Source organism: Myotis yumanensis, unplaced genomic scaffold (assembly GCF_028538775.1).
Source record: "Myotis yumanensis isolate MYYU_CA2020_CCGP unplaced genomic scaffold, mMyoYum1.0.hap1 SCAF_1, whole genome shotgun sequence".
Taxonomy (NCBI): domain Eukaryota; kingdom Metazoa; phylum Chordata; class Mammalia; order Chiroptera; family Vespertilionidae; genus Myotis; species Myotis yumanensis.
This window is the reverse complement of record NW_027223752.1, coordinates 84,894,257-84,910,240: the sequence shown is the minus strand read 5'-3', so window position 1 is coordinate 84,910,240 and position 15,984 is coordinate 84,894,257. Positions and strand designations below refer to the sequence as shown.

General features: G+C 44.3%; 1 protein-coding gene across 1 annotated transcript; it reads left to right on the top strand.

Moving 5' to 3' along the window:
• The first annotated feature begins 221 nt into the window (after positions 1 to 221).
• LOC139004172 (zinc transporter ZIP2-like) lies at positions 222 to 2,426 on the top strand. The gene is made up of 4 exons (XM_070406971.1): positions 222 to 336; positions 517 to 647; positions 889 to 930; positions 1,800 to 2,426. Exons 1-4 carry the CDS (start codon positions 222 to 224, stop codon positions 2,424 to 2,426), a joined length of 915 nt encoding a protein of 304 aa, XP_070263072.1.
• The last annotated feature ends 13,558 nt before the right edge of the window (positions 2,427 to 15,984 follow it).

Below are 15,984 nucleotides of genomic sequence, written 5' to 3'. Positions count from 1 at the left end.
CAGGAAGATGAGGCAGGGCCCCAGCCAGCTATGCAAGGCTGCACAATTAGGCAGCACAAAACAAAGAGAATCCAACAGCTTCCTGAGGCTCAGGAGTGGACACTACAGCTTTGACCACCTAAGACACCACTCCTGCTCCAAATGGAGCACCTAAGACACCACTCCTGCTCCAATGTAACTCCGTTTGTCATTCTGAGGTCTTTTTATCCTGTACCCCAAGGATGGAGCCAGTACTAGAAGTAAAAATTGGCTGCCTCTTTGCCATGCTGGTTGTCACGCTGGTCTGTGGCCTTATTCCCATCTGCTTCAAATGTTTCAAGATTCAGGCAATCAGAGGTATAGCTCTTCTGTATCTTTGCCCCCATAACTTGACTTCAACCCTGTCACCCTACCCTGACACTTGCTCTGATTCTCTTGCCATCCCCATGCTTGGATGTTGAGTGTTCCTTTTTGCTCATTAGTCACCTTTGTCCATCTCCTCATTGCCAACTTGTTGTAACTCCTGCTTTTCATTAGGTCAACTCCCCCGGGGCCTCAGCCTCCTGAGCTGCGTTTCTGCAGGCGTTTTCCTGGGAGCAGGTTTCATGCACATGACTGTTGAAGCCCTGGAGAATATTGAATTCGAGATCCGGCAGCTCCGGGTGAAGGTGAGCAGCTGAGGTGTAGGGCTAAGAAGCCAGATGATGAGCAGAACCAAGGGGAGAAATTGGGGAAAGTGATGGAGCAAAGGACATGGGTGGAACAGTAGAGACAATGACAGCTCTGTGTTGTGTGGAATCATGATGACAGGTCAGATTAGACTGTAAGGAAAGCAGTGGAGCTGAAGGAACAGGGCAGGAAGCTGAGCTGCTCCATCCCTCAGCTAATTTCTGCTTTTTTTCTCCCTAGAACAGTGGAGGAAATTCTTCTGGATATCCTAATTCAGCTTCTGTAAGTATCTCTCACACCCAACCTGGAGGATGAGGAGAACCAGAGACTCTTCATACCCAGATCCTTTTGAGGAGAGGACATGAGGAATACCAGGAATCCCTCTGCTCCTCAGCTCAGACACTGTAGGGAAAGGAGGAGCCAACCCGATACTTTTGGGTTTATGGAACCCCAGACAAAGCTCTGGCTTTACTCTTTCCTTCTTTCCCTAGACCAGTGGTTGGCAAACTGCGGCTCTTTGGCCCCTCGAGTGTGGCTCTTCCACAAAATTCTGACGTCTGCGCATGGGCCACGAAGTTTCAATTGCACTGTACATGCGCGCCCGCATGTGGTGTTTTGTGGAAGAGCCACACTCAAGGGGCAAAAGAGCCGCATGTGACTCGTGAGCTGCAGGTTGCCGACCACTGCCCTAGACCCTTAGACATGCTCCCCATCATTTTCCCACATTTCAACCCTACTGACACTGCAACCTTGGTCCATCTGGTATTCTTGTTGCATGTCCATATCTCCTCCAGCCTTCATTCCCTTACCTCCCCCATTTTTAAACATTATTTTTATTCATTTGAGAGAGAGAAAGGGAGAGGGAGAGAGGTAGAAAAATCAATGATGAGAGAGAATCATTGATCATCTACCTCCAGTATGCCCTCTACTGGGCACTGCGCTCCCAAACCAGTCATGTGCCCTCATCAGGAATTCAACCATGGTTCATGGGTTGACGCTCAAACAATGAGCTACACCAGTCCGGCCACCTACCCTTTTTAAAGTTCTAGTCCCACATTTCCCATTCTCTCCAGTCTCCCATCCCATCTCCACACCTCCATCCACTGCACTTCCTTCCTTTCCCGTCCCACAGCCCCTCTCTCTGTTCCCAGAAGGAATATTCCTATGGAGGGCTCATCATCTCCCTGGGCTTCTTGTTTATCTTCTCTTTGGAGTCGCTGGCATTGCAGTGCTGTCCTGAAACCATTGGAAAACCAAAAGTGCAGGAGGAGGAAGCGAGTGAGGCTCACATCCATGAATTCCACAGCCATGAACCCTCACCCTCGCGGAAGCCCTTTCGAGCCCTCATTCTTTTGCTCTCACTCTCCTTTCACTCAGTGTTTGAAGGTCTGGCTGTGGGGCTTCAGACAACTGTACCAACTAGCGTGCAGCTCTGTCTTGCTGTCCTGGCTCACAAGGGGCCCGTGGTGTTTAGTGTAGGACTGCGGCTGGTGCAGATAGGCACTGCACCACGATGGGCCATGTTCTGCATACTGTCATTTTCTCTCATGTCCCCCCTGGGCATAGCCTTGGGGCTGGCTGTGCCTACAAGGGACTCAGAAGGGGGGCAAGGCTTAGCCCAGGCTGTGTTAGAGGGTGTTGCAGCTGGTACCTTCCTGTATGTCACCTTCCTAGAAATTTTGCCCAGGGAGCTAGCTGCTCCTGAGGCCCCAATGCTCAAGTGGGCCTGTGTAACCGTTGGTTTTGCCTTCATGGCCTTAATTGCCTTGTGGGCCTGAGAGATTCCTGACTTTTTGATGGATCCAGGACACACCTCCCAAAAGGCTTTGGTCCTCAGACATTTCTCCACTGAGACTAAGTGGCATTCACTGGGCATCATCCCCATGAACTAGATCCCAGCCTTTCCCACGTGAGATCCCATTGCTCATCCAGAACTGAGAAAGGGGCGTTTATTTTAGGTTGAGTGCCTAGTCTTTGGAGAATTGATATAAAGACCATCACTGCATATTTGACTCTTGTTCCATTTTTGCTACTGTGTATAATAAATGTCCATTTTATCCTCCCCCTTCAAGCATGCTGTAGTTCCTTTCTCCAGGTTACCCAACTGCTGCCTAGTGGAGCAGGAAGTGGGGAGGGTGAGTGCTGGATGCAGTCTTTTCTTCTGGAATCAGAGGCCCTAGCCATTGTGTCACTTGCAGCCATGTCCCCCAGACATGGGAGAATTGCTGAAATTCCAACAGCCCGCTCCCACCTTACCCACAGGTGTTGAAATACTGAGCCAGAGTTCCCAGAATTTAGAGAAGAGGTTTAAAAATAAACATTGGGCATCTATATTTTTTTCCCTACACTAACCACACCTACCCCAGTCCCTGATAATAGATTATCAACCGCCTACGCATTCAACAGACAATTCAGATCAGGCTCAATGGAGACTACTTCCACCTGGTTTCTGTTTTTCACACTGAGTCCTGTGTGGCCTCAGGGATGCATTTGCTTTCTTTGAGCTTCGGTCTCCATCTAACTGCCTTGTGCTGTGGGATTAAGAAGTATTGTGTTTGGGGATGTGAAGTAGAGCATAGGGAATATCAATGATATAACAACTATATATGGTGTCAGGTGGGTACTAGACTTATGGGGGATCACTTTATCCTATCTAATAATAGACAAACATGGTAATTAACCGTACTTCCTACACGCCTCCCATTGGCTAATCAGGGCGATATGCAAATTAATTGCCAACCAAGATGGCGGCCGGCAGCCAGGCAGCTGAAGTGAACAGGAGGCTTGCTTGCTCCAGTGAAGGAAGAAGCCAAGGTTCCCCACCTTCTGCTGCTGGCCTCTGAGCTTGCACTCAAAGCAACTATGTTGAAACTATAGAAGCTAAACCATCCCCATGCTTTCAGCCAGCCGGCCGAGCTGGAGTTGCAACAGTGTTACAAATATAGAATCCAAACAAATCCAAGAAACCTGCTTTCAGCAGCTGAGGTCTCAGAGCTGGAGCCGAGCCTCAGAGCTAAAGCCAGCTCTCAGCTCCATTGACAGCCGTAGAAGGTAAATAAATTCCAGAATTTAAAAAAAAAAGAAAAAAAGGAGAGGTTAGGAGCTTCAGTCACCTGCCAGCCTGAAAACGGCCCTCAGCCCCTCACCCAGACTGGCCAGGCACCCCAGTGGTGACCCCAACCCTGAAGGGGGTGTGACCAGCTGCAAACAGCCATCAGCCCCTCATCCAGGCTGGCCAGGCACCCAAGCTGGACCCCCTCCCTGATCCAGGACACCCTTCAGGGCAAACCAGCTGGCCCCCACCAGTGCACCAGGCCTCTATCCTATATAGTAAAAGGGTAATATGCCTCCCAGCACCGGGATCAGCAGAGCCTCGAGGCCTCCTGGCACTGGATCAGCGTGTCAGGGGGCAGTGCCCAAACACCCTGATTGCCCTGCGGCTGTGTGTGTGACAGGGGGCGGGGCCACAACCTCCCTATCTGCCTTGCTCTGTTTGTGGCAGGGGAAGGAGTCCCAACCTCCCCATGGGCCCTGCTCAGTGTGTGATGGGGTGAAGCCATACCTCCCCATCGGCCCTGCCCTGAGTGTGACAGGGGGGAGGGCCCCAAACCTCCTGATCCACCCTGCTCTGTGTGTGACAGGGGGCGGTTCCCCAAATCCCCTATCAGCCCTACTCTGTGCGTGACAGGGGGGAGCTCCCCAACACCCTGATTGGCCCTGCTCTGTGCGTGACAGTGGGTGGCGCCACAACTTCCCGATCCACCCTGCCTTGAGTGTGATAGGGGGCTACGCCCCAATCCCCCAATCGGTCCTACCCTGAGCCTGACCATGGGCTCCACCTAGGGATTGGGGCTGAACCTCTGCCACCCAGGAGTGGGCCTAAGCCAGCAGGTTGTTATCTCCAAAGGGGTCCCAGACTGTGAGAGGGCACAAGTGGGGCTGAGGGACACCCCCCAGCCAGTGCACAAATTTTTGTGCACCGGGCCTCTAGTAAGTTATATAAATGTCTAATCACTATGTGTACATATATTGTATCTAATGTAATATTCTATGTCAATTGTAATTTAATTTTTTAAAAAAAGAAGCAGTGTTTTGGAAAGGGAGAAGGAGCTGGATAAATGCCAAGGGTGATTACTTAGTTCTACTGCAACTGCCTACTTACCTGCCACTATATGTCTGACCCCACTTCAATGGACGATTTGCCTTTCAGGCAAGTAAACCCTACAATGTGCTGCTCCTCTTAAAAACTGCACAAATAAAACAACTGGTTATCTGGAATTGAGGAGGAGCAGGACGGCTATGACCCTCAAGGTGGAGGAATGTCTCAGACTTGGTGGAGGGACAGGGAAAGAGGAGGTGTGCCCTGTGAGCTCAGGCACCCTCACCAGTTTGCCCCTTCAAATACTTTCAGTGTAGAAGCTCAACTGGCTTTAATATGGGCAAGGTCTCCTCAGTTCCATTCTCATCTCATTTCATTCCTGTCTTCTGTCCTTCCCATGCCCCTTCCCACAAATTCGGAATAGGAACCTCCTCACCAGCCCAGCTCATGAACCCAGGGATCAGTGAGAAGCCAAGCTAAAAGCAAAGCTAAATAAAAATGATGAAGAAGTAATTTCCCTGACACCCATCCTATTCTGCTTTCCTTCAGTGCTAAATGCACTCACACGTAACACAGAACAGGACCTAGTATGTTGTCATGATGATAGTTTCCACATGGAGCATCTGCTATGTGGCAGGCACTCTGCTGTAGCTTCCACATATATTATCTCCCCTTCCCAACCCTGCCTGGTAGGTATTATCCCCATAGAAAGTCCAGGGAAGCGCACTCTGAAGTTAAATAACTTGATCACCTAACTAACTAGGTTTCAAACCCATGTTTTTGTAATGCTAAGAAAACCTCAATATACAGATTCTCTTCTTGCCTTCCCATCCTCATCTGTACCTTACCTGTTCCTACTGTCCTGTGTGTTAGGGTCTCAGGAGAAAGCAGAGAGCACATTGGATAATTGAGGCAAGTTTAATAAAGAGAGTGTGTAGAAGGTGTGGCCAGGATTAGGACAGAGCAACAAGTGATGATGGACCACCATGGGGCTGAGTGATAGCAATGCTGTTACCTTGGCTGAAAAGAAGGAGCAGTTACCAGAAACTCAAGAGCCATCCATTAAGAGCTGAGGCCTTTGATAGAGAAATACCAGCAGCCTGCAGGTGCTCGGCAAGTAGTGCTCCAAAACTTATTATTTATCCCTCCTGCTACAGTTTCACTGTCTGTGTACTTCAGAGGATTACCCTTTAAAATCTCTTCATGAGTTCCACAGTTTTCAAGTGGACACTGCAATGCTCTCATCACTGTATTCCACAGTTTTATTCTCCTTTCCAATGAGCCATCTCTTAGCTACCTTGGACTTTTGTCCCTAGAGTCAGGGATACACATTCCTTGAGATTGAAAGAAAGAGAGAAACAGGAGTCCTAAGGCTGAAGCAGAGACAAAAAATAAGGAGTTGGTGGTTCAGCTTCTATGAAGTCACCCCACCTTTCCTGTGAGCCTCTGAGCTCTGATCTCAAGAATGGACAGGAGTCACCACACGTGGTATCAGGCCTGCACTATGTAACTACTGTGTAGATTCAGGAAGACCATGGGAGACTCAGGAAGGGAACTGGGAACTGGGGAAAGATAGAAGGAACCATGGTAACCACAGGGAGGCACTGCGTCCCCATGGGCTCTCCTGGAATGTGTAGGACCAACAAAGTAGAGAGGTCAGCCAAGGACAGCACACCCCTCTCCCTGGCGCCCAGCAGAGAGCCTCTCTCCCTCTTCCTAACTTGGGCTTCTTATGCAGGGACATCTATAGGCAAGAGACACACATGGTCGTCACCCACTTCACATACCACAACCATGGCAGGTACATACACACACACGTTTTACACAGAAATGAGATTTTCTTCTTCCAAAGTTAACTCTGCTAATATAACAGTGTTTACTGTGCAGTTGAATGTGCTGAGAAGACCCACCTTCCCTTCCATAAGGCACAGCAGCAGCTATTGGCAGTCAAGGCTGATGCTGGTTGGAACTCTTTGCCTTTTCCTCATGTTTTGTCTACCTAGGAGCCAGTTATGCCAGTGATTCCAATTATGCAGTTTCTTTTCTTCTGTGTGACATTTAAGCACCTGCTGCCTGCCCTGTGCATGGTCACCAAACACCCTCAGCCGTCCTGATGCTGGCCTACTGCATTTAAAATAGTTCGGTCCCATGAGAGTGATGAAATGCTCAAGCATCAAGAGCATGTTCCATGCCCACTTCCACGTCAGTGTGTCAGCGCTAGACATCAAGCTGCATTAGTCATCAGGTCTGTTTCACCGAGGAAAGTGTATAATTGCCCATGGGGTTTCTACAAAGTAATCTGGCAAATGACCTTGTACTATTCCATCCACAGTACTCTGGACAATAATACTATAAAGTGCGTCTCAATTTTACTTCTTGTGCCCCAAGAGCCCAAGGATCACCTGCAAAAGCCACAAAATACCTGAAGTTCTCTTGATGATTATTGTTCATAATTGTTGAGAAGGTTTTCAAAGAACCACAGATATAGTCTAATTACCTGCCCAAACTTAGATTTATGTGGAGGAGGAATTCCTGGTTGCTGTGACTCACCTGAAGGAATCTTCAGATTGGGATCAACTGAGCAACCCAATAACCCCTTTAGAAGCTGCATGAGGTGTGGTCTGCTGATAGTATTGAACCACCTAAAATGAAATCTAGGTGACCCCACAGAGGATCCTGCAGGAAGGTGGTCACAAGATGCCTTTGGGCATGTCAGTCAGTTTTCTGTACCTCCTCCTTTAAGATTATAATGTTGGTTGCCCTGTTGGTGTGACTCCTAACTGAATGTCAACCTATGAACCAGAAGGTCATGGTTTGATTTCCAGTTAGGGCACATGCCTGGGTTGTGGGCTTGAATCCCCAATAGGGGGCGTGCAGAAGGCAGCCAATCAATGATTCTTTCACATCACTGATGTTTTTCTCTCTCCCTCTCTGAAATCAATAGAAATATATATATTTTTAAAGATTATGATGTTGGTGACATCTCTGAAATCCCATGGCATTTCTCAATAACTGAGAAGGAAGTCTTCTAAGATCTAAGTAGCCCCTCCTGAAATGTGAAGATATTATCAATATCAAGGACAATACCATTGTCCATTCCATTCAATAAGGGCTGGTGACTGTGAAGTCACATTTTGTGAAGTGTCTATGCTATGCAAGCCCTCTCCCATGGTTTGTGTCATTTGGAGAAAAGAATGTGAGAGTTGGGCAGGGATGGGGTAGGAAAGGGGCATGATGCAAGCATACTGAGATAGAATAATAATGGTGCTCAGATTCCTCTACAGTTTATTGTTACAGCAGATGTTGTGGGAGACAGGAGAGCACCCTCCACACATAACACACTGTGGTCAGAGCCCCAAGGTAGCCCTTCCCACCCCTATGCCAAGCCCCAAGCAGTCCTGCCCTGGCTTGGCCCCCTCTCCCTCCCACTCTAGAAACACTATCTAGACAGTTAGAAAGTTAGTGGAGCCAATGACCCCAGGCCCCTTCCTGTTGCCCAGCTCCAATCCTTCCCTCAAACTTGTTCATTGACTACCACCTCCCAGTCCAACTTCCATTCACACACCGGATATTTCCATCACATCCTGAGGACCACTAACCCACCAACAAGCCTCCCTGACACATTTATTTAGACCCATATCCTTCAGAGATCTGAAGAGTTCATGAGAAGCCATATCTGCTTTGGTGAATAGAGACCCAGCACCAAGTGCCTTACCCTTGCAATGGGATGAGTAGGGAGAGTCTGGGGCAGGCACCATGGACATCTACAATGACCACTTATCCCTCATCCATGAACACCTAGATTAGGGAGAGGGGACGCATGCCCTCTCCACCTTAACAACAGAATGAGGGAGAAGGATCATTTAGGGGTCTGAGTCCCTAAGCGATATTAGGACAGCTCTCCCAGGAGCTGAGGGGTATCACAGGTTAGAGGTCAAAGTTAGGGTAGCAATCAAAGATCAAGGTCATCTCCCCACATGATCTGCCCATCTTCCCTTGCTCATTTTGGCCCAGAGTTGTATGCACCTCCCAGGTTAGTGCTGGGGGAGGTGAGGGCTGGGTCCCATACCAGGGCAATAAGGACCATTCAACGGGAGACCTCCATGGTGTGCCCTGGGGCTCTAAAGGAGAGTCCCAGACTCGCTGCTCTGGGACAAGGTTCAAGCGCAGGACCGGCTGCCATCAATGGATGCTGCACTGGTCAGGGAAGCTGTGCGAGATTGGGACAGGAGAGTCATGCAGGATGAGGCCACTGTGGAGACAGAAGGATAAGCAGGCAGGCAGAGAGGAGGAGGTGAAGAGGTACTGGCAAATCAGAGCTGGTTGTGAGAGTTACAAATGGGACCAGGGGTCAATGAGCTTGATTTGGCAGATGGTGGTAAGTCCAGGAATTAGCCTAAATGGTTCCTCCTCTCAGTGGCCATCCCTCATCCTTGCAGCAATCCCTTGTCCTCATGATAGCCTCTGACCCCCATACTCACTGTAGCCCATGCCTTGCAGGAAGTACTTGAAGGCCTCGGTCAGCTTGCCTGGCTGAGGAAGTAAGACGAGGAATGGTGGACAGTGATGAGAGGGAGATAGTGATGTGAGGTCATGAGCTGAGTGGGAGCCCAAGGCCAAGGCAGTTTGGGGATGGGATGTGTGGCAATGGGTATATATTGTTCAGTGACACTAATATCCCCTCCCCGGATGGCTGGGGATACTCAATTGAGTCAGCTGTGGCTGACCTCCGGAGTCAGCCATCTATTTGGGAGAGAACCCCCAGACAAAATGATACACACATGAATAAAGTGAGCTAGCCAGGTGATAGAAAGGATCTCTCTTCCCTGCTTTCCCACTTTAGGCAGTTAATAATTTGGGGTTGGTTTTTTTTCTTCTTTTTAAAAAATATATTTATTGATTTCAGAGAGGAAGGGAGAAGGAGAGAGAGAGAGAAACATCAATGATGAGAGAGAGTCATTGATCAGCTGCCTCCTGCACACCCCCTACTGGGGATCGAGACAGCAACCAGGCATGTGCCCTTGGCCGGAATCGAACCTGGGACCCTTCATTCCGAAGGCTGATGCTCTATCCACTGAGCAAAGCTGGCCAGGGTGGTTTTTTTTCTTTTTGTTTGTTTGGTTGGTTGTTTTACTGCATTCAACCCACTTGCTCCAGGAAGGACTAAACGCTGGAGGCCTAAACGCTGAATCAAGGATTCAGTATATACAGCTCTGGACAGGGGGGCCAAGAGTCAGGCTGGACATGGAGTAGGGTTATTGACCTTGAGGAAAGAAGTCTGGGTGGGGTTCAGTTTTGAATTATATTCCACCTGGAGTAAGTAGGATGCTAAATGAGTGAGGTCACACTCCCTCCCTTCCAAGGGACCCTAGGACCTAACCCCTTACCCATTTCCTTCTTAAAAGGAATCAATTTCTTATACACCAAAGTTGCTCTCCATGTCCCAAACAGAGTTTGCATTCTGGCAAGATAACCCTCTAAGCACCACCCTAAGACTCCAACCCTCCCTCACACAACCCCAAATTCCCTGCTAACCACTGCCTGTTTATGGGATGCTTGGACTAGGACCACCAGCATCAAAGGGTACTTAGAGGCACTGTGTTGGGGAGGAGGTGGTGAGCCCCTGCACTCCCTCACCCACCTCTTCCCAGAAGAACAGCCAATAAGTGTTGGGCTCCAAAGAGGAAACAGCCTTCTGAACCCCACTGATCCCACTGAGAGGATTCAAAGGAGAAAGACCTAGAGGGTGATGATTTGCTAAGAGGGATGATATGGGGCCTCTCACAAGAGAACAGGGACATAGGAAAAATGCCCAGAGCTTTGGTCACCATGTGAAGTTGTACTATTCTCTAGGCTCTTCCCAATTTGTTTATACGCTCCCCTCCCCACAAACTCTCCATCTCCCACAGACCCTTTTTAGCCATCCAAGAAGCTGAATGTATTCAATACATTTTGTTTTGAGGCAGCAAAAGTGATTCTCAGAAACTGAGTTGTCTTTGCCAGCAATTTATTTAGCACAAGTTTAATGTGGGAATTATAATAAATTCAATAGCATACAGGATAATATCTCTTAATAAGCGAAAGGAAGAAATACATACTCCAAACAAAAGACAGATTAATCACACTTTTATTCCAGGCAAGGGAGGGTGAAGCAACAAAGTTTAAGTTTAATAAGAGGTATCCTTTTTTATACGAGTAGGTACTTGGGAGAGTCATTGTCCAACCTGCAGCTGGTTTCCACATTTTTAGGAAACAAAGACACCAAGTGTTGGAAAGCAGCTAATGTATTTTATGGGGCTCCTACATGGGTTTAGCATCACTGTCTGCAAGGAGCGACTCTCCAAAATAGGAGCAATCCCCTGTGTCTTGCTCTTTGATTCCAGAAATGAAACTACAGTCCTATTTTTCAAAGACATTGATACTTATATCTGGAAGCCTACACATTTCAATGTATAAGACTAAGTTATCCTCAATTGTTTGTATAACTCTGGTATGTCATTTAGTATGACAACTTCCTTATCTTTGGCCAGCAGGAAACGTGTTCCTTAGCCTTCTAAGTAACTGCTAGCTAGTCTAATAAGCAAATTGATATGAGACAGATTAACAGGAGAAAAACAATTTAATAATATGTATACCACCTGTATAATTTGTCAATGTAAGAGTGTCCAAACCTGTAGAGAATTTTTATAAAAATTTGAGTTTATTTGAGCCAAACTGATGACAAGCTAGGAAGTTAAGATCTCAAATGCTCCAGAGAATAACAGTTTTGCAGTTTCTTTTATGCAGGGCGGGGCAAAAGCAGGCTTATAGTTGTAATTTTTTCTTGTATTGTTATTTTTTTTAGTTAGTGTATTATTTTCCATGCAAACACCGACATCTACTTTTGCCCCACCCTGTATATTTGGAATTAAGGGGGAGGGGCCGGGGAGAAGGGAAGATTACATAAAGTTGGGAGAAAGGAAGCCAGGGAAATCACTGTGATTGGATTATAGGATAGTTACCAAGGTTGTGGGCTCTCCTGAACTGGTGACACCTCTGAGAGGTCTAAAAAAAGGCCTTCAAAGGTGTGGAACCTAGATGTACAAAAACAATGGACAAGCCTTGCTTAAGGTGAAGATAAACCTGTTATAGGCCTGGGAATGGCTACCCACCATGACCTGCCCAGAAAGGAATTAATGATCAGATCACCCTGAGAGGTTATTTTCAGTTAGAATTATTACAGTGCCCCTTTTTCATCCACACTTGGGAGAGACCAGTAACTACCAAAACTGAGTAATTTACCAATATGGATGAAGTCATCACCTTAAAAGCCACCTCCAACTGAAGACAAAAGATGTTAGGAGTGGGAAGTCAGTTACAGGAGAGTACCAGAAACAGCACAGTGAACAAAGGTAAGGTTGTCATGCAGATTTCTGTTCATGCCTTCTCAGCTGATAACAGTTTCTAGATATTTAGATATTCTATTCTCCCTGGTACAGCCAGGGAGACCCTTATAAACAGAGGTTTCCATTATGAATATAAATGCCCTTTACAGAGGGTAACTTCTACTTGGTTTCCAGAGTTTTTCCTATGTCTGCTGTTTCTTAAAAATTAAACAGCTTAAAATAATACTTATGCCAAAGAGAGATATTTCAGGGTGGTAAATTCTGCTTCCATACATCTTCATAAAGTGGGTCATTTTATTAATGCAAAATAGTTATTAAGAATTTTAGTTCAAAAACTTTATTTATGTTACATCTTACAGTACCATGGGTAGAAGACAGGCAGCAGTCTACATTTATGACTAAAAGATGTTACATTTACTAGTAACATCTTAATTATAACCAAAGGTTCGTTGAATTTACATCCCTGGTGTCATGAAATGTGAGCTTGGGCCTCATTATCTTAGCTTCTAGCTACACTCAAACACAATGCCTATGCAAAAGCGTGGCTCAATAATGATTTCTTGTTTGATAGATGCAACTTAAAATAATAATGAATTTGAATTAGCAATACCTAGCAATATTGTCTGTGCACACACTTAGCACACCTATTTGGAGGTCTTCTGCAGGTATTGATTCAGAAAACTTCCTGTAGGGATTGCTTATTCCTTCCTTTTCACTCATCTCTTGAAAGTTTCAACTTGGAATTTTGAAAAACAACCTGGATAATCAATCTGCAGAATGATTTTCTGATATGCATGACTTAGATGGAGGAAAAATATTTCAGAGAAAGAAAGCTGTTTCTTGTTGTGTACAAATAATTTGGGATAGGACTGATAGAGAATTTCGTTTTAGCACCATTAATACGTGGAACAAAATACTACAATCTTCCTTTCATACTTTGTAGTATATTGCTAGTCACACCTAACAGCTGTGATTAATACATATTTTGGTTGCATCTGAAGAATTCTCATTCATGTGCCTGCATTAATCTGTAAATACAGATGATCCTTCAACAATGGTGGGGATAGTTAAGGACGTCAACCTCCTTTGAAGAATCTACATATAACATTTGACTCCTTAAATTAGAACTACAGTCCATTGGTATTTGTGTTTTTACTCTAAATGTGGTTGGTATACAGGGAGATGTTAGAATAAGTTTAATCAATTTATCAAAGTTGTTTTTATATCATGTCTTTGTTGTTGTTATATCTTGATGTTGTTTATTTATTAATCAGTTTATCAATCATTGTTTTTATTAATGTTGTTTTTCTATCTTGTCTTTGTTATTTTTATATCATGTCTTTGTTGTTTATATATTATGTTGTTATTGTTGATTTGTTAATCAATTTATATATTATTTTCATATACATTTTACTAATTTTTTTCATCTCTGACACTTCTGTTATAGAGAAAAGATGAATAGCGATATTAAAATATTTTGTATCTCAATTTTATAATACTATATCATATATACTATTTTGACATGTAATTTTTTGCAGTAACATAATTACCACACAAATCTTTCTTCTAATAAATTTCCTTTCAATGTGCATGAATCCATTCACCAGGCCACTAGTTCTTAATATTTCTATGAAATGAAAATGAAAAAAGTGTCTAATCTGAAACATAAGTGAAAAATTTGTTTAAGAGTCCTGAGTTAATTTCTTCCAGTCATTTCAACAGTATAGACTACTTGTATACATCTTCAACCAGTAAATCCTTTCAATGCCAGAAGTAGAGAAGAGTAAACCAATAAATTAATTTTAATGCTTCACATTATCCTTGTGAAAATCTTTAGAAAGTTTTCTGTGACACATTTATGATAGAGCTCAAATTATATTGTTAACACAGTACTAACTTATTTATGCCAATAGATTTTAGCCTGACATGATTTCAATAAATAAAAATACGCATATCCGCATGCCCAGAGGGAACACATCTTATACATTTATACATAGCAGAACTTCCAACCTGGGCAGTAGATACAAGCAAATATTTTTAGCTCTTCCTCCATATACATTCAGATTCTACAGCAGTAATTTCCAAAGAGAGGAGCACCTACCTCTGAGGACTATACAAGAATTTATATTGAAAGTATAAAAGACATCTGTTTTTATGTATATGAAAGTTACTAATATCTTTCATATGTTAGATGCTCACATGAATATACAATGCAACAAGTCTCCTGAAGGAAGTGGAGAGTTCCTAATACCAAAGGATTGGTATTGGCAACCTCACCCAATCTCCGCTTATAGCATACTTCAGTTAAATTGTAGTTTACATGTGTTAAGTGTAATAGAAGGCTATTTTATCTTCATTAGTAGAATTGTAGGCATCAGAGTCTAATTGTTAAAAGCAGAGCTTCTAAAGTCAAAGTAGCTAGATTCAAATCCTGCCTGACTTTGAACAAGTGTTTTATTAACTTGTCTCTGCCTTCTTTATCTCATCTGTAGAGGAGAATGAAACCTAATTTATAATGTTGTTATGAGATTAACTGAGTTAATATTTGTAAAGTGCTAAAAACAGTGGTTGGCAAATGGTAAGCACCACATAAATCTCTGCTAAATAAGTGTGTGCTCATGAGATGAGCAATGACAATGATAACAGTTTGCATTGCAGAGAGGCTTGCTGGTTATCTTGTGGCAAAATATTTCAAACTCTTTTTTTTTTTTCTTTTTTTTTTTTTTCTTTTTTTTTTATTTTTTTTTTAAATTAAATCTTTATTGTTCAGATTATTACATTTGTTCCTCTTTTTTCCCCCCATAACTCCCCTCCTTCCAGCTCCCACCCCACCCTCCACCCTCACTCCCCACCCACTGTGTTCATCCATAGGTGCATGATTTTTGTCCAGTCACTTCCCGCATCTCCCACACCCCTTTTTCCCCCAAGAATAGTCAGTCTATTCCCTTTCTATGTCCCTGATTCTATTATAATCACCAGTTCATTCTGTACATCAGGTTATTTATTCACTTGATTCTTAGATTCATTTGTTGATAGATGCATGTTTGTTGTTCATAATTTGTATCTTTACCTTTTCTTCTTCTTCCTCTTCTTAAAGGATACCTTTCAGCATTTCATATAATACTGGTTTGGCGGTGATGAACTCCTTTAGCTTTTCCTTATCTGTGAAGCTCTTTATCTTACCTTCAATTCTGAATGATAGCTTTGCTGGATAAAGTAATCTTGGTTGTAGGTTCTTGGTATTCAGCACTTTGAATATTTCTTGCCATTCCCTTCTGGCCTGCAAAGTTTCTGTTGAGAAATCAGCTGACAGTCGTATGGGTATTCCCTTGTAGGTAATTGAGCCTCTTTCTCTTGCTGCTTTTAAGATTTTCTCTTTGTCTTTTGCTCTTGGCATTTTAATGATGATGTGTCTTGGTGTGGTCCTCTTTGGATTCCTTTTGTTTGGGGTTCTCTGCGCTTCTTGGACCTGTAAGTCCATTTCTTTCACCAGGTGGGGGAAGTTTTCTGCCATTATTTCTTGAAATAGGTTTTCAATATCTTGCTGTCTCTCATCTTCTGGCACTCCAATGACTCTGATATTAGACCGCTTAAAGCTGTCCCAGAGGCTCCTTACACTATCTTCACACTTTCGGATTCTTTTTTCATTTTGCTTTTCCAATTGGGTGTTTTTTGTCGAATCTTTGGTTTGATTATTGTACTCCTCTGGTCTGCTATTGGGTATAATATTCTTTATTTCAGTCCGTGTATGCTTACTTTCTAATTTCTTTATCGTAGCATCGAGGGTCTCATTAGTTTTCGTGAGGCTCTGCACAAATTTATGGCAAGCCCTCAAAATTGCGATTCTTAGCT

Excerpts from the sequence above, each read along its gene's own strand:
- LOC139004172 (XM_070406971.1), top strand. The coding sequence starts at position 222 with ATGGAGCCAGTACTAGAAGTAAAAATTGGCTGCCTCTTTGCCATGCTG. Across the intron at positions 648-888 it reads TCCGGCAGCTCCGGGTGAAG|AACAGTGGAGGAAATTCTTC; the intron begins GTGAGCAGCTGA and ends TTTTCTCCCTAG. Across the intron at positions 931-1,799 it reads GATATCCTAATTCAGCTTCT|AAGGAATATTCCTATGGAGG; the intron begins GTAAGTATCTCT and ends CTCTGTTCCCAG.